At 28.2% G+C, this 18,639-nt stretch overlaps 1 protein-coding gene across 1 annotated transcript in view; it reads right to left on the minus strand.

Moving 5' to 3' along the window:
- Positions 1–2,832: 2,832 nt before the first annotated feature.
- The window catches only part of LOC107450171 (cytochrome P450 4c3-like), a 38,810-nt gene continuing 23,003 nt past the window's right edge, over positions 2,833–18,639 (minus strand). Inside the window, exons 5-11 of the mRNA XM_043041980.3 lie at positions 17,927–17,993; positions 15,672–15,798; positions 13,935–14,117; positions 12,593–12,766; positions 6,957–7,023; positions 5,950–6,129; positions 2,833–4,339 (exon numbers count right to left, since the gene is read on the minus strand). Of these exons, the coding sequence (XP_042897914.2) occupies positions 4,182–4,339; positions 5,950–6,129; positions 6,957–7,023; positions 12,593–12,766; positions 13,935–14,117; positions 15,672–15,798; positions 17,927–17,993 (956 nt within the window). The 3' untranslated portion in view covers positions 2,833–4,181. The remainder of the gene's footprint in view (positions 4,340–5,949; positions 6,130–6,956; positions 7,024–12,592; positions 12,767–13,934; positions 14,118–15,671; positions 15,799–17,926; positions 17,994–18,639) is intronic.

Raw genomic sequence — 18,639 nt, forward strand, 5'->3', positions numbered from 1 at the left:
CGACAAAAATTTTAAGACCACTTTTGCTTACTGTTGTCTCAGTTTGAACAACAATTGGACTAATAATATTAATGAAGTAGAAAATTGAATTTTTTTTAAAATTGCTCGTCTAAATATAGCATTTTAACGGATTACAATTAAAATCATATGTATATGAAAGTCGATATATTTTAAAAGTAAATAAAAATCGCTCACGCATTAAAACATTGTTGACTGGTGACTAGTTATCACGTCATTGCATTTGCAATGTGTAGTTAACTCGTCAGCAACAAACTGCATTTGGGTATGAAATCAATTTATTAATGTTTTATTTCTCACCATATTCAATGACAAAATGATGGCATGACAAAGTTTCTGTGTCAAATTTCCTGTCAACATGCTAAGACTGTTTTTCTAAGCTCTCTCGATGTGAGAAAAATGCTAAAAAGTGTTTTAGCATTAATATGCTATTTTTAATATGCTATATTTAAGTTCATGTCAGTTTTACATAACCTGTAAGCCTTAATAACGAAGGCTGCTGCTTCGGATTATAAAAATATGCAACATTAAAAAATTTTGAATGAATTTCATCTAGAGGGAGAAATCTCGTTAAATTTGATACCTTTTTAATAGAAAAATCAATTTTTAATATTTTAAATATTTGTTCAGTTTTCCTTTTTTTTTTAACTGGTCAGTTAGTACACATATTTGGAATAAAACTTCACTTTTATGGCATTCAAACATTGGTAAATGTAGCGTTAGGAATAATATGAATAATTAATATGAAGAAATTCTTGATTTGAGAAAGGCCATAAAATATATATACAAAGAAACCTTTTTTGTTTTCATTTATCTGCATTTTTTGAAACCTTTTTGTTAATTTTCATGAAATATTTTAGCGAAGGTTTGCTTTCACTAGTTAAAAATTAAATAAAAAAATATATACATTACCATTCTTTCCGAAACTCGTTGTAATAAGATCGGCTGAATTTTATTACCAAAGCTTGTTTATTTTTTTTCATAATTTATACGTAAGTAAAAAAAAATTGAAATTAAATTGTCACGGAATTTTATGAAACTGAAAAACTGAATTTATTATAAACATCAATAGACATTCGAAAGTATAAAGCAAAAATCTTTCTGTTACAATAACTACACAAAATATAATACAATCTTATCACAAAATTATTCCATAAATGTATGATATATACAATGTTTATTTCTCGTACTAATATATAAGGTTCGAGAAACCTCGCCTCACCCTAGGGGGATACGAAGAGATTTGACTATCGTCGGGATAGGAAGAGAAGGCTCTGACACCCAGTACACGCTCCCAGTCAAAGCCCAGTGAAGCCCCAACCGAAGCGCCAATTAAAATCCCAAATATAATTTATACATCAAATATTTTTTTCAAAATCACTGTAACACAGGCATGATCAATGTAAAAAATTAAAATCAATATTGAAATTGTTTCCAGATGACAATGGTGGCTTTAAATTTAGGTTAATTTTAATATAAATATAACAATCACATTTTCATATCCCTTAATAAATAAGAATGAGGTGTGCAATATTAACAAAACTTCCTGTATAATATTTATAGCAGTAGTTTGCTGAGAGTCACAAGATTCCAACTTTCCCACAAAATAGGTTAGCGAGGAGCAGTTAGAAAAGTTACAGCAGGTGAAATTAAAATGTTCAGTAGGCTGAGGTTGAAACTTAAACAGTAGAATATAATGGGATTAAAAACTTATTCTCGAGATATGGCGAAATATGCAAAAATTAAAACTATCATTGTGGAATGTTAATTAATTAGCATTCTATCTTTGGACCGCTCTACTGACCAAACTATGTGGACCATATTTCCCAGATTTCGGCTACCCTATTTTGGGGATCAGAAATCCAAATCCGTTGAAAAAAAGGTATGTTCATTCAAAGAGTGCACGTGTTTGTGTCTTATTTCGTAACTTAAAATATCGTCTGCACTAATTAATTAGCATATTTGAGACCACCACCTTGAACCATTAAGAATGAGTACTAGAACTTGAAGACCCGATCAAAAGTTATTCTGGGTGATCTGTTTTTTCGGCTTACTATGTGATGAGTAAGGCCCGGATTTTGATGACATTTGAATTTTTTTGCATTTTTTGCATTTTCGGACATATTTTGTCCTTTAGAGCATTTTTTTTAGATTTATAGGGCATTTTTTAAAAATTTTGGGGCGAACTTTGCATTTTACAGCATTTTTTAAGGTTTTTGTTAATTTTTTCCAATTTTTATTATTTTTTGGGGTATTTTTATTACATGAAATTCAAGATTTGTCTCATAATTTTACATTTTATATTGTAACTCTCAAAGAATGCTTCAAAACATTTGCTCCTAGTCAGCAGTCCAAGCTTGCCCCCTAAACCAGTAATCACACGATTGGGTACCTGGTTGGATGCATGCGTATACTATAGTGAAAATTTTAAGATAGTGAAGTCTATCGTAAGTAGTTTTGATTCAGAAGATGCTGCATCAATTAAGATAGCGCTAAACGTGCTACTGATAAAATCGAAGGAAATTTAGCATTTATCAAGTCTAACTTTGCTATTGTGTCCTCGACAATTACAAGCTTGGAGAAACAAGAACTGGAACTTAGCAATGCAATAAATTATATTGATGTAGCTAGTCGAGTGTTGCAAAGAGCAAGGGGGAAAATAGGACAAAGTGTAGCAGCTAAATTAAGCAAAGTTTTGGAGAACACTGACTTCCAAACAATGAAGAAAATCTCTAGGATACTAGCAGGTGAAGCAACAACTTTTCAAATTGAAGAAGAATTGTTAGTAAGTCAGACCGTCTTTTTCAAGTAGACTTTCAGTAGACATTGAAAGAAGCTTCTCCAGGTATAAAAATTTACTTTCAGACAAGAGACGCTCGTTTACATTTCGAAATATCGAAAAACATTTAATAATCCAATGTAATTCTGATATTTAGTGATATTATTAGATGTAAGTTGTTATATTAATTAAAGTTTCTATACAAAATGAAAATGTTTTGTAAAGAATGTAAATGTTGCAATATATTTTCTTTTTTTTTGTTGCTATTTTATGATATAAAACATATTTTTCAAACTTTAATGAACATAGAACAAGTATTGCATTGCTTTATAGTTTTTGAAATGACTTATAATTTTAAAGAGTAAAACATTGTTTTAGTTCGATATTTTTACTTTATTTAAGTCATGTCATAAGGCATTTTTAGCGCAATTTTAGAGCATTTTTAAGGGCATTTTTTGCACATTTTAAGAGCATTTTTTGCATTTTTTAAGGGCATTAGTTAAGATTTTTTAGGTCATCAAAATCCGGGCTCTAGTGATGAGTAAGCAATACTATATGATAAAATGTTGTCATGGTAATTAAAATAAAATTGACTTAATTAAAACTGTATAAGTTTAACATTATAATAAAAATGGCAATTTCCACAATAATCTGAATAGCTTTGGAACGAAAGGCTAAATTAACAGAGATTACATGTGGTGGAATACAGTTCTTGTTATCCAAAAAGAAAAAGCTAAGATTTCAAAGGCTTGAAATTTTCAATACATCGGAAAACAAAAATTCAAATATGATGAAAAAAAATTATTCAGGATTAGCACCTTCCTGAATTTGTAGCCTAGCATAATGTCCTGCGCAAACTAATTGACATGATTAAGGCAATAGAAAAATTAAAGCTGAATCTTATTTAGGCGTGAAAATCTAATCATTTGATGAAAAGTTAAGGGAACATTTTTTTCTCCCTCTTTTTATCCACTGTAACATCGATGATCTATTATCTTCGATCTACTTATATCCTCAAAGGCTATCATTCCTTTAAATCAATTCAGCTGTGAAATGCAGTTTGTCTCCAGAATCCTAATCTAATGCTTTATATCTAAAATTAAAATAATTCAATTTTATTTTATTTATTCCTCTATGTTAAAAAGATTTTCCTTTAAAATTAGAATCAGCACAGTTTTTGCAAGAAACGTCTTAAAATGATATTCAGGGTTAGTACCTATCTGATTTCGTAGTCTAAAATATCGTCTTCGCAAACTAACTGGCATGATTAGAGACGATAGACCAATTAATACTGCATGTTATTTAGGTGTGAAAATCTGATCATTTGAGGAAAAGTTATACAGTGTAAAATTTTTTTTCTTCTTCCTTTTGAGCCTCTGTAACATTATCTTCGATGTACTTTTATCCTCAAAGGTCCATCATTCCTTAATACCAATTCAGCTGTTAAATGCAATTTGTCTCTAGAATCCAAACTCTCTATTCTAAATTTTCGAAGAATGTTGGCCACAACAGTCTTTTCTTCAAGCATTGCAAATCTCTGACCTGAAAAATAGAAATTAATATCTCTCATATCACTATCAAAAATTAAAATAATTTATCTTGATTTTGTTTATCCTTCTTATGTTTAAAATATTTCCTTTAAAATTAGAATCAGCACATTTTTTGTAAGAAACGTCTTAAAATGAAATTTCAAATCTTGCACGACTCATCGACTGTTGTAAGGGGAACCTTGTACCTTGAAAAGTATTTTGATGTGTCTTTTTTCAATTAAAAAGTACTTTAACACAGGAAAATCTCTATTCTTTTCCTGGCATAGAACAATAACGGTATAAAAATGACCTAAAAGCAGATTGTTTAAAATTTGATAAAAATTTCTCACGTTTTCTATTGAAGGTTAGCTTACGACTAAAACGTAAATATTTTTTTTTTCACTATTAAATGAAATAAAATAGATTTAAAATTTAGTAATTCGAATAACTGAAATTTGTACAGAAACTACCTAATTATACTACAGTACCCTTTAGTTTTTATCCCTTATTTACATAAAGTATCTAAATCCATCTATTATTGGAACAGCTCGAATAATAGACGGATTTAGACACTTTATGTAAATAAGAGATAAAATCTCTTGTTAAATATATAAGATTTGAGAGAATTTCAAGCATAAAAATACATTACGATCTATTAATAATTGATTTTTTTATCAAAATAAATTTCACTGCCCTTAACAAAATGCAGCAGAACACTAAACTTTCCATTGAATATGGTTAAAGTCTGACAATTTCATTAATTTATTTGAAACTGTGTAAGATAGACCTAAAGGATTATTAAAGTTGTACAAAATAATACCATGTTTTTCTCCTGTATTTCGTAAAGAAAAATAATGATCTTATAACACCCAGATTTTAAGAGGAATTTAGTAATTACTTTTTTTATACAATATATGAGACGTAATATATGCCAAATATATTATGTCGACGTAATATATGCCGGTATGCAAGTACTTACATAAAATCTACAAATTTTTTAAATTTTAAATAAATATTTAACACATTAATGCTTAAGAATTATCAATATTTTCTTTTTTCAGAATTTAATAGTGAATATGTTCATGTTACGAAACTTGCCTGCCTTTCTCTTTTACAGATTGGCTGAGAATTGTTAATTGTAATTAGAAGAGTATAAATATTTTTTCATTAATAAGTACGCCTAATTTGTAACTTATTTTCAACTAGTATAGTTTTGTTCACTCGATCTTGACATGAAATAATAATAATAATAATTTCCAACAAGAATTTTAAACATTTATTTGAACATAAAAGATTAATATCCTGCGGAGATATTAAGACTTTATTATAAAGTATTGGTGGTAGTGCCATCTATTGTAAAAACAATTAACTATTTTTAATGCTATGATGTTCAGAAACTGCAATTGTTCATTAATTGAAATAGCTACGTTTACATTAATTTTATTTAATTACTCTATCTTATTATTATTAGCTTGCAAGTAACATATCACACATAATATGATTAATTAAAATCTTCTTAGATGCTTGAAAAGTAATGAATTATTAATTTTGAAGCTAAATAAATGTTTTGAAAATTTTCATCACAATTCAAAATTAAGGTCAAAAGAAAGAAAATATATTTACCTATACAGTTTCGTGGACCAGCTGAAAATGGCACATATGCGAAAGGATGCCTACCAGCACAGCTATCAGGTAAGAATCGGTCAGGATCAAAAACTTCTGGATTTGGATATATTTCTGGATTTCGATGAAGCATAAATGTAGCCAGCAAACATGTGGTTCCAGCAGGTATGGTGTGGCCATCTGTTGACGTAATTATGAAACTCTAACTAAAGTTTGGAGAACTAAATTTTTTCGCGTATTTTTCGATATTTTTTCTTTTATTTTAAAAAAGTTTTTAAGTTCAATATTGTTGGCCATCTGTTGACGTAATTATGAAACTCTAACTAAAGTTTAGAGAACTATATTTTTTCGCGTATTTTTCGATATTTTTTCTTTTATTTTAAAAAAGTTTTTAAGTTCACTATTAGAAATCAGCAATCTTCAATAATTGCCTTATTTTTCTTATTAATTAAATAAGTTATATTAATAAAGAAAGGACTTATTTAATAAAATAAGTCCTTTGATTGTTCATAATAGCAAATAACTTTTTATTAATTACTTTAAGTAAATTTATAAGTTGAAAAATGAAAATGCATTTTTTAATAAATAAAAGTATTAAATGTATATTCATATAGAACAGTATATATTTTTTTCTTTCCTAAAAGAAGAAAAAGCGATGTAGAGCGAATATACTCGCAAAACTTCGTATCAAAAATCGAAAAAGAGCTACAAACTTTTTTGAAAAATACTAAAAAATAGATAATTCATTTGGGTATATTGTTTTATTCTTTTAAATTAATTTTTCTGCTTTAAATTTTGTTTATAGCATTTTATAATTATTAATCAAGATCAAGTTATTTTAAAATAAACATGTCATATATTATTATATCAGTTGTTCTCATTTCAATATTTTCCTTTTTTTTAAGTTATTTATAGAGTTAATGATATGTTTTCTGTGATTATCCATGTAAATAATTTTCCGTTAAAAACAAGAATATTTATGAAGAAAAAGAAGTTGAATTATTTACCAATAGAAATATCCTCCTCTAATTCTCTGCCGATAACGGGTAAGGAAGGATAAAGGCGTTGGCTTTCCTAAAAAAAAATATATATATATATTATATGCCATTATTTATTTACTAATACTCTTTATCAGAACAACTAATAGAATTTGTGAGACCTTTTAAATATTCTACTACAGTGGTGTCCCCAGGATCATTTACGGTCTGGATTGTTGCCAACATAATAAAGTAAATATCTTTTATTTCTCGAATTTTATTCCTAAAATCGAAAAACTTGGTATTCTACCTATTTTTTCTTCAGATATTGTAGTGTAGTTTAGTGATTATACTTTACATACCCAACTTTAATGCCTCTTAGAAGTCACAGTGAAATGTTCCTGCTGTGCTTGACTTCCTTTCTTTAAGCCAATTTTTTGACTTTTTTTTAATATATTATAGACTTTTCCCTTTCAAAAAATGTTAGATCTTTGTTAAGTCAAATAAAATGGAAGTTATGATGATATATAAAAAAACATCTATATCGGTTATTAAATTTATAACTGTGTCATTTTTGTCCTTTTTCTCAGAACTAATTTTTCAGTTATTTCTCTTCATCCTAAATGCAACCTCTTAAAATATTTCAGTTCAAATTATTTTACATTTTTCTTGAATGCTATGTTTCTAGGGAATAATAGAATGTAGAAAAGTTGAACAAATTATTATTTTACATTTTAAAGGTAAAATATAAATATTTAACTGTAATTTTCGATCTCTTCGTGAATTTCGATATTTGCTGTAATAAATTGAAATATTAATTGTATGTCTAATGGTTAGTCTATTCTCTAAGGTGAACTTTCATAGGAATAATAGTAAAGCAGGAATAATGAATAAATACAAATTTTTAAAAAAGTTATGTGATTTTCAAAAAAAAGTCCATCTTTGATCTATTTTTAAACCAGTTTTCTCTCTTATTTAAATTTCTTTTCACACTTTTTTTTTAAAAATTAAAAGCATGTTTCAGTGTTTAGTACACACATTGATCTATACATAAAAGAAATTCTTAATTTAAAATTTCAAAACTTTGACTCCGGAGACTTTTGGATACCTTAATTCTCGGAGTACCATGATTCGGTTAATTTGATCCCATATTGAGATTTATAATTTTTTGTTTTTAAATTTAAAAAAAAAACTTACAAAATGTAGTTTTAAATATTCCCTTCTCAACTTGCCTCAATATTACTTTTGCAATTTTGTATAGTGCACAATACTCATGAAATAGCTTTGTTGTATAGTTTTAACCTGTACCGGCAGGCTCTCATCCGCAGTAACTGATTGGTTACATGCATTATGTGACGAAGCAGTTTCCTTATCTTATTTTATTAATGGGGTTGAAAAACCAATGCTGAGTTTATAACAATAAATGTTCAACTCCGTAATCTTGTAATTTTGAACCAAATCCAGAAGACAAGGGAAATCCTGGATCAAGCATTGGGATAACTAGTTTTCGTGGAGGATTTTTTAATGGAAGTAACCCGCATTTGCTTTACGTGGAGAGCAAAACCACTAAAACTTACAACGGTTTGTCCGAAGGCAGAGGGTCTTTAAACAATGATCCGTCTACCACCCAATTGACGTCAGAATTGTGGTCAATGTGAGCCGGGAGCAGAATTCGTAGCAACCAGCCTCCGCTGAGATTTAAACCTGGGCATCCTCATGGAGTGGTCAATGGCTTACACCCTGAGCCACCGCGGCACAAGGGGATTCTAACTCATGAGGTTATTTTAAATCTGCACTGTAGTCGGGGTGAGCCAAGACGTGATTATGTTTCAACCAGGCACCTCTGGGTTTTGACCTTGGGGCACCTCATTGATAGGTGAACGCTCTATCCCCTGAGCCACCGTGGTTCTAAGTTATCTGGATAATATAGCGAAATTTCAATAAACTTTCCTCGAAAAATCAATTTAAATGCAATATAAACTTATCGCAATCAAAACAATCCGTAAAGAGCATATTAGAAAGATATTTCAATTACTGCACTCTAAGAAAGATGGTATTCAGGTAAATAAAGCCATGTTTCTAGCGTAAATATCAATATTTCACACATTTTTCAATAAATTTCTTTCCAAAAAAATATAAAAATAATTCAAATTTAACGTGGTTAAACTTAGCAAATTATTGGCATGTTCGGATTTTTATGGTCCGGTATGCCGATTTTTAAAAAAAATCTACCAAATATATTTAATTTAGGCATATTTCCAGTTTAATTAAGTTATATTTTAATTCACATTCCTTTATATAAGAAGAATTAAATTACGAGATTTTACAATCTACGTGAACAAAATTTCCCCGATGGGCTTCATTTAGTCTAGCTAAATAATGGAATCCAATAATGGTATTTAATAAGTAAGCGTTATTTTTAGATAAAATGCCAGAGAAAAATTACGAAAGATTATTGGAAATTAATATTCCTTTCCGTTGAGCTCAGCTCGGGGTATGATAAGTAATTAGTCTGAATTGCTACAATTCAAACAAATAGCAATTTTGGTAGCAATTTTGTTAACTCAACATCTTAAATGATTAAGATTTTGCTCATTATCGAAAGATACTCTTCTAGTCATTATAAAAAATTCGCAGCACATGTAATCGCTTACAAAATAAATGATGAACAGAAAGTAATTATTACCTAAGGAAATAACTCATTCAAAACTTGCTTAGATAAAAAAGATTATAAATGGGTAAGATTTTAAAATTTTTTTTTTATAAAACAATAAACTGCAAGGAATTAAAAGTGATTTCAATAAATACAATTCTATAAGCATTGTCCTACTCTGTAAAAAATTTCGGATCAAAGTACGGCATAAAGTACCAGCACTTTGGATGCATCATACGTAAAATCTATTTTACTGTTAAATCCATATTTACCGTACAATATCGCACCATAATATTTATCGAGTTATAGTGATTCAGTGATTTTACTGTAATTATTACGGTAAAAACTACGGTATATCAGATTTTTTTGTACCGGTAAAAATGAATTATACTGTTAAAAGTACTGACAACCTGAGTGCTGGCACCTTTTACCGTAATTTGATACGGAGTTTTTTAACATTTTTATTTATATTGTACATTAGGGATGTTTTTAACGGATTAATATATAGACTATATGAATAGACAAATGGATAGACTACAATTAGCTCTTAAGTTATACATAGACTATAATAAGTTATTTTCATAAGAGAGAGAGTATGCTTTAAATGAAATTAAACATAACTGGGGTTTGTCCAGCATTTTAGTACAAGCTCTTGTTTCAGTCAAATTATTAAAAAAATCTACTCAAAATTCACAGAATGTAAACATATCGTTACATCTGTTTTTTTCCGCCTAGGTTCTGTCCATTTTTTTGTGAAAATTTTGAAAAGATAATGAAAAATTTCAAAGCAATATTGTGAAGTTAGTGGAAGACATCTATAGATTACTGTGAAAGGAGTTTTTTCTTATGAAAATATATTTTGTGAAGTGCCCGTAAACAACTTAACAGATATAAATTTCTTTTAATCAGACCCCTGATAAGATAAATGTTGATATTAAAATATAGAAACATCATTAGTAAATGCACATTTCTTAAATGTCTGGTCTTTAATAAATAGTTTTATAACTTTCTACTCTTTTACCTTTTGACGTAGAATTTTTATTAAACGTATTTTTCATACTTTTTTTCATTATTTTGTATTTATCTAGGTCAAAATAGGTGAAGCATTTTATATTTAGCATTTTAATAATTTATGGTTATGAAATTCAGTATGAAACACCGTTGTCTTTTTCTACGTAAAAGGTAAAATCTTTTGAACGTGACTCACTCCCAGTCAATAATTTTTCAAATTTGCTCTTATATGCAGATATTTAGATCTAGAAGAGGAACAGAAATTCAGCATTGAATTTTCTCTAATTTAAAAATAAATTACTGATACATTTTTGAATGTGAATGGAATATTTTTTTTTATTTTATATTTTATTACAAATATAACTCCGATAATCTAACGGAGTTCTAACTCAACACCAGTCTACTTTCTATAATTAAAAAAAATACTGTAATATATTTTTGCTTGCAAATAGAGCGTCATAAAAAATCTCTAAAAGGGACAACGATAACGATAAGGGACACCGATCTACGTCAAAAGTTCAAAATTTTACTAGATTTATGAAAACAATTACTAATGAAAGTATATATTTAGACAATACTAGTGTGTTCAACATTACTTTAAAAATAAACTTACATTACAACAAGCTTGCATTACTTTAAAAATAAATGTTTTTAAGGTTTGTTGCTAAGAAACAATAAGCCTTAGAAATTTAAAGTTCTAACTGAAAGAAACTCGTGACCCAAAAATTCATTTGTCAGCCCCTGGAATCATATAGAATCTACTTATCTGACTTTTTCTTTTTCTTATTTGTCAAATGAATGAATCATATATTTGCTAACATTGAACTTCAATGATACCACTGAGGAATAAGTTTTTATTGCATTTGTCCAAATACTTCATGCCTAATCCGGATATAGGGATTTCAAATTTGAAATCAGTTTTGCTCCTAATCAGTTTCACTACAGATTTTTTTAAATGGCATTTTTAGTCTATTTTTGTCGAAATGTAAAAGTTTAAAAACATTATACGTAACAGGAGGTCACGTAAATGTTGCGACCAGCTTCCAGGAGAGGATTACCAGGATCAAAATTTCATTGGATACGAGCCCATGCCAAGAAATGTCCTCGTACGTGGTTAGGGGCGCTACACTATTATGGCCTGTTCAGAAGCACAAGGAGAAACAGTTCATAATAGGGAAGCACCCCTTAGTGGTGCATGGCGACATTTCCGAGCATGGAATCGCAATTTTAATCCTGATGATGTCCCTCAAACTCTCCTAGAAGTTTATAGTAACATTTACGCGAACCCTCTCTTATATATAACGTTTTTAAACTCGTACATTTCGACAAAAAATAGACTAAAAATGTCATTAAAAAAGAAACTTGGTGAGAAAAATCAATTTCAGATTTGATGTGAAGGAATGGAAAATATCTTAGTTTCATTAAAGAGAAAATCGCATGCTATATATATTGTTCCCCAGTGTAGTTCATAGGCATTATAAGATGGGGCAGATTGAACGACAACTTTTAGGTCGTCCTTGATTTCGGTCAACCACGTAGTTCCTTTGTGAGGTCAAAGTTATCTGTTTGAAATTCGATGAATTTGATTCCATTGGCTTCATAGCAACACCATAGACGAATACATGAATTTTGCGATTCCGTTAATCCGCATAAGAATTCATATCTCATAATATTGCGAATCACCAACAAACATCACATTTTAACAAAGCTATTGTTTTTAGAATTTGTTAGAGCTTATACAAGGATCGAAACAGGCGAGATATGTTACTATCTATCCTTAAAAAAAGAAAAGTAGGATAATAAACCAATGTCAAATAATAAGATGTCGAATTTGAAGATATTATTAACTGAAATTTTCGAACTTGATGAAATTAATTTTAAAATTAATAAAAAATTCAAACTGTAACTTATCGTATTTTTATAATAAATAATTCAAATGCATGTAAAATAATCTAAGAATTAAACAACTTAATAAAAAACTTTCTCAGTAGGAAAACCTTACCTTAAGGACGCATTCCAAATATTTCATTTCCCTTACGTCTTTAGTTGTAATTGGGCGATTTTTATCATCCCCAAATATGCGATCAAGTTCTTCGTGAATTGTGTCTTGGATGTCTTGTCTTAAGCCTATGTTATATAGGGCCCAGCTGATACCCATTGCCGTCGTATCGTGACCCTAGGAAGAAATTTTACTATATATATATTCAATATCTAATGTCACATAGTCATGTCACTAACTTATTTGAGACAATTGAATGCTTTAAAGTTAATGTTTAAAGATAGGCAAACTTATTTTTCCTTGCATGCTTTTACTGTAGAAGGCAAATATAGTATTTTCCTTTTAGTTTAGTACATTTAATTTAGCTGTTTTTTTTATTTCTTAATGTCAAGATACTTCTCAATTACTAAGACTTTGGGTGAGATCTATTATCGCCTACGCTTTGAAAGCGATCTTTATCTTTGGATATAGCTTATTTAATTTTGGGATTTCTTTATTTCTAATTTGATTAGTGATTTCTTAAGCACCTAGACTTTTAATTAAATTTATTATACGAATCAATTAGTAAAATACTAGCCTGCAGCATCTAGAACCGTGCTTTAAAAAATATAGCATGGTCGCTAAAAAGGATCAAACATGAAAATCAAGAATCAATCATAAAGGAAAAATCATGAAAATAAATTTCATTAAAAGAGACAAAATCTCTCGTAAATTTGTCATGTGGGCGAAAAATTGCTGTTTATAATAATTGCGGTTTCGTTCCTAGAGAGTAATTCTGCTCAAAATTTCATCCATGTAATATTTTGCAATATATATGTATACTGTAATGTAATGCATTATTTTGTTTATTATTTACAAATTTTTAACCGTGAACTATAATGGCTACTTTCCATTAACAGAAACAAAATTCTCGGAAAGAAAGCCTATTGTAATCTAAGAAATATCTATAATCAAACTTAGATTTATATTAAATAATATTGTATTAAATATTTTTTAATAATATTGCAGGAATATTTGATAATAAATCAGTAATGTTTAATAACATAATCAGATAAATTAAACTCAAGAAAATAATTTTCTTGCATCGATACTATAATATTTAACTGTTTGAAGATGTTTATCAGTTTAAGCTTCGTATGAAGAAAAAAAATTAAAAATATTTTACAGCATTTTACAATAGTCAAGACTCGTTAGTGGCAAGGAAAATTACAATAGACACATGATAGTTACTAGATCTTATTACATTGGTTGCTTTTGCATATTTTGGAATAGGCAAATCACGTTTCTTCAAATGCAATTAAACACTGGATTCAAACACTGTTTAGTGTAATATATAATGGCTTACTGCAAACATGAATGTGTCCACCTCTTCTCTGATGTCTCTTTCACTTAACATATTTTCTTTGATATGGACGTCTAACAGAAGATCCAAAAATGCTTTTCTTTTCTTGTTTTCGCCAAGATCTTCATCATTAGAAACATCAACATAGCTTTTACTTAGCATTTCTTTTTTTCTATCACGAATTACCTAAAATTAAATTCGTGATTCTATAATGCGTTGGATTAAACTGCTTTCCACCAATAAATTATATCCTTGAAAATATTTCTAAAGCATTTTAACCATTTGACAAAAATATGTTTTCATTAAGACATATTTATTATTAAAACGTAGTTATTATTAGTGCACTATTAGAATTTTCTTTCTGAAATTGCAGTAAAATAACCGGCAGCAGTCTGTCTATGCGATTAATCGTAAAGTTTACGGTAAAGAGCATTTTTTTCATTTACTGTTTTGAAACCGTTTACGACTAGTGTGGCTATAGAACCGTATAAAGGAAATTTAACTGGACATAGCAGCTAGGTTTTTCGTCAGGTAATGGGCATTGGAAAGTGCTTCAAAGTTTGATTACCATTTTATTTATGGTTATTAGACTGTTTTATTTGAATAGGGTAAAATAACAATTAAATAAATTGTCTTTTAACTATTTTTTCGTGAAGTATAGTATAGACAGGGTATATTTATTATTAAGTCATCGCTTTATATGCAATACAAGAGACTGTGGAACAAAATTTTAAAAATAAAGGTTTAAATTTTCTGATGAAGTTCTTAATATCTTTTTGCTTACATTAGTGAATAGCAATGAAAAATTTAAAATTCCACTTCTTTTTCATGAGTGGCATTTTCTATCAAATGAATTTTTTGTGCCAAAAATTGATAAAAAAAAATCATTTAAATGAAAATAGATTAATCAAATAGTATGATTATTTTAAAATTTAGTGTTCAAATTAAAGTTTGAAGGAATTTTTATAATTGGATTCGAAAATAATGTGTGAAGGTATTTAACTTCAATACGAATGGTTTTAGAACTATAGTATGCCATCAGGGATGTAAATCGAAAAAAGTTTTTAAGCTTCCATCTGTTATTTAGTTAAAACTTTGAAACAATAACTATTTTACAAAATTTTTTTTTCTTTCTGAGGAAAACGCAAAAATAGCATTATAAAGTTTACATGTTTGGTTTTTAAAACAAACTAGAAAGCTCTTATACGGTATTTTCGAAGATAAATTTTTGAAGATAATTTTTTTTTTATAAATATTTCTACTCTGACTTTTCTGAGAGATTACTATGCTGCCAGAACCTATTAAAATCATGGCTTCAGAACCTTTGTTGTTATGAACCAAACAAATGTATTTATCAAAATGCAATTTATGCGAAAAATAATATAATTTTTGACATTTTTATAAAGTTAAATTATCATTTATGCATTGTCTTAGATATTTAAAATAATTTATAAATGATCGAAACTTATTTTAAATACTTATCAAAAAGTAGTTTCATTTTTCTAATTTATTTCAACATATAAGGAATTACTTGCAATAAAATGGAATATAATGCTGCATAAAAGTTTATAATGAAATGGAATATTTGGATAAGTGACTAAATTTAGAAATTTGTTGCATTCTTACATAAAAAGTACTCACAGATGAATACGTTTGTAACTAAAAAGTATTGGCAGCGAGATAAATGTTTGAATAAAAAGTACTGTCATTTAAGTACATTTATAAATACGTAGTACTCACAGTTGATGTGAATTGAAGCATTGCTGCTACATTTTTCTTATAATTTCTCCCTTCTGGTGTTAGATAGTACAGAAAATCTGTCCAAACCCAAGGTTTCATTATTCTATCGGAAAACTGCTCAGAAGCTCTAGAAGGTAACACCAAGATACATAATGTAATAAAGGTTTCACTAAGTTCTTAAAGCAGAAAATCTGCGTTCTAAAATTTAGTTTTTCATAAAGTTCTAAAAATAAATCTAAATTGAGATTTAAACTTTTACCAACACAGCCTAAAGATTATATTTAAGTTAAATAAAAACACAATATTTATAAATTATTATTTTATAACTAATTTAAATTTTGTTTCAAAGTTTATTTGGGTTTATAATAAGATCCTTTTAATCTAAATATTATCTTCATTGCTTTTTGTTTCAAAAACACAATTTGGTGAAAAAAGGGTCTAAATGATGTTTTTAAAATGGGAATTAGGATTTTTATGAGGATAGGTTTTGTTTTAGATTTAATTAACTTTAAAACTTTAATTTGGTTTGGAAAGTCGTTATAGTTCAGGAATGTCTTGATAAAAGATTAGGGGCACCGAAGTTATATTTTTGGGAGTCGACCCATTTTGCCGAATAAAATTTAGAATTTTACTAAATCATTAAAAAGTTTGTAATTCATTAGTTTCTATAAAAATTATTTTGATTCTAATATTTTCACAACATGATCATTTTTCTTCCAATAAACTGATTTAGCGAATTTATACTTAATTATTTAGTTAATGAGCTGTGATTGGTCAATCGGCAATGCATTGAACTGTTATGAGGAACAGGAGTGGCGTCTCAGTGGCGATTCTCAGTGGCGTCTTGAAGCCCGCCCAGCTTCAGATCGATGGGTAACAGTTTGCCTGGGCTCAAGTTAAGGCGGCCTGAGCGCAATGATGACCACATTGCCACAAGCAATAGCCACATTATGGAGCTCTGACCTCCGTAAACCCTCTAGCCCCAAAAGAGCCGCTATTTTTATTCCAGGCAATAAATAAAATAAATCATGAATCATTTAATAAATACAAAAAAGAAAAAAATAATAATTCGTAGATAAGAAGAAGACGATTTCTCACTCTTTCACGAATCAAAAACAATGAATTTAGCAATCGGTAAATCTCATCGAAAACTGAATAAAAATAAAAGATGCATTCTGAGAATCGTTTTTTTTAAGTGAAAATATAGTTTCAGTAGTTTTTAAGTGAAAATATAGGTTAATGTAGCAAAAAGTCTACTGATCTTATTTAAAATATTTTTATTTGTTCAATTTAAAAAGTGAACAATAATAAAGTAGATACGGATATAGTAAAGGTGATTTTATGCCTAATATTTCCAGTTAATATACATAAAAATTAATAATACTTCAATACATTAAATAAAACCATCGGTACATAAACGGAGGAAATTAAAATTATTTTAAAATTACTACTGATAATTTTTTTAAATTGATTTTAAAATTTTTTTCTCTTTACATCGAAGAGTTTTTGCATGAAGGATATCATTCTCATTCTCTTCTTCTAAGTTTATTTAATACCCTAATTTTTTTGTCTGTATTTTTTCATATTTTATTTTAATTATATTTGTGGTTTCCACCGCTGCTATATTTCTCCCCAATCGTAGTAGATTTAAGAAATTTTTACTCGAAATAAATTGAAATTTAAAAGAAATAAAAATGAGTTTTTTTTATAATTTTATCTTTGTTTTATAATTTAAATAAGATAAAATTAATTTGCTTAAATATGCATAAAGGAGAAACAAAATTTGAAGAAAAGTAAAAATGTTTGGGTGGTCACAGCAACCTCCCGTGACTTTCCACCCCATCGCCATTGATGACACGAGACAATCATTAAATGTTATCGAAGTACAAGAAGATTCCAAGAGCATGTGGTAACCAATAGTAGATGAGTAACTATAGACTGCATTTCTTTTGGCAGAAAATTAAAACGCTAAGAATTTGAATATTTTTTATGAAAGTTAGATTAATCAAGGAATAAATTATTAAATCACCCTTGATAATTTTATCAAGGCTAAAAGTTTTTATTATCTCGAAACTTGAGGACAAGGAATAAGAAAAGGAATAAACACAAGAAATAAAGATTATGCATATTGTTTATTTTATTTTATATTGCCGGTACATTAACATTCACATACCCAGGTATTTGATGATGGTCAAGATATAGTGCATTTCCGAGGTATCGTTCTAAAATATTGATATATAAGATGTAATACTTACACTTTTAAAGCCTCAAGGTACTTTGAATCTTTTCTTTGCGCTTCAATTTTAATACCCATAGCAGTTTCTGAAATTAATAAAAGTAGTTTAATTAAATTCCTGTAATTAAAATTATTTGAGCTACTTGCATACTTATTTCAAAATAAAATATTAACGAACATATAGTCAAACTAGAGATTTACTAAAATATCTTTTATTAATAAACAACATGCGATTAAACTTGTTTTAATTTTCTTATCCTACTTTCTTCCTTAATGATTCAACAAAATATAGTATTGGTTTTGTCTCATCTACAATTAGGTAACAATTTGAAATCCGTAATGTTTACACTCTCTTGACGAAAATTCTATATATATTCGTAAGTACTAAAGGGGAGAATTACAAAACAGACTTTATTTATGAAATTACTCATCTTATTAAAAAATATTTGTTGATAAAATTATTTATTCTTTCCTTTAGATAAAATAATCTTATTTTTTACAAAAAAAAAAAATAAAATAAATAAATAAAAAAACAATCCAATCATTTATTGTGTTGATTTAATAGCAGTGGGAAGAAAACTTGTTTTTAAATGAAATAGCACAATGCACCTGCACAATTTTGCTTCAAAAAAGTTAAAAACGTGAAGACTATCAGTCTATCACTGAGAGTGTAGTGTGTACTTGGAGAAAAAAAATAATGATAACATTACTGTATAATAATGATACGTAGTA

Source organism: Parasteatoda tepidariorum, chromosome 6, assembly GCF_982258835.1.
Source record: "Parasteatoda tepidariorum strain Cologne lab strain chromosome 6, Ptep-v5.0, whole genome shotgun sequence".
Classification (NCBI taxonomy): Eukaryota; Metazoa; Arthropoda; class Arachnida; order Araneae; family Theridiidae; genus Parasteatoda; species Parasteatoda tepidariorum.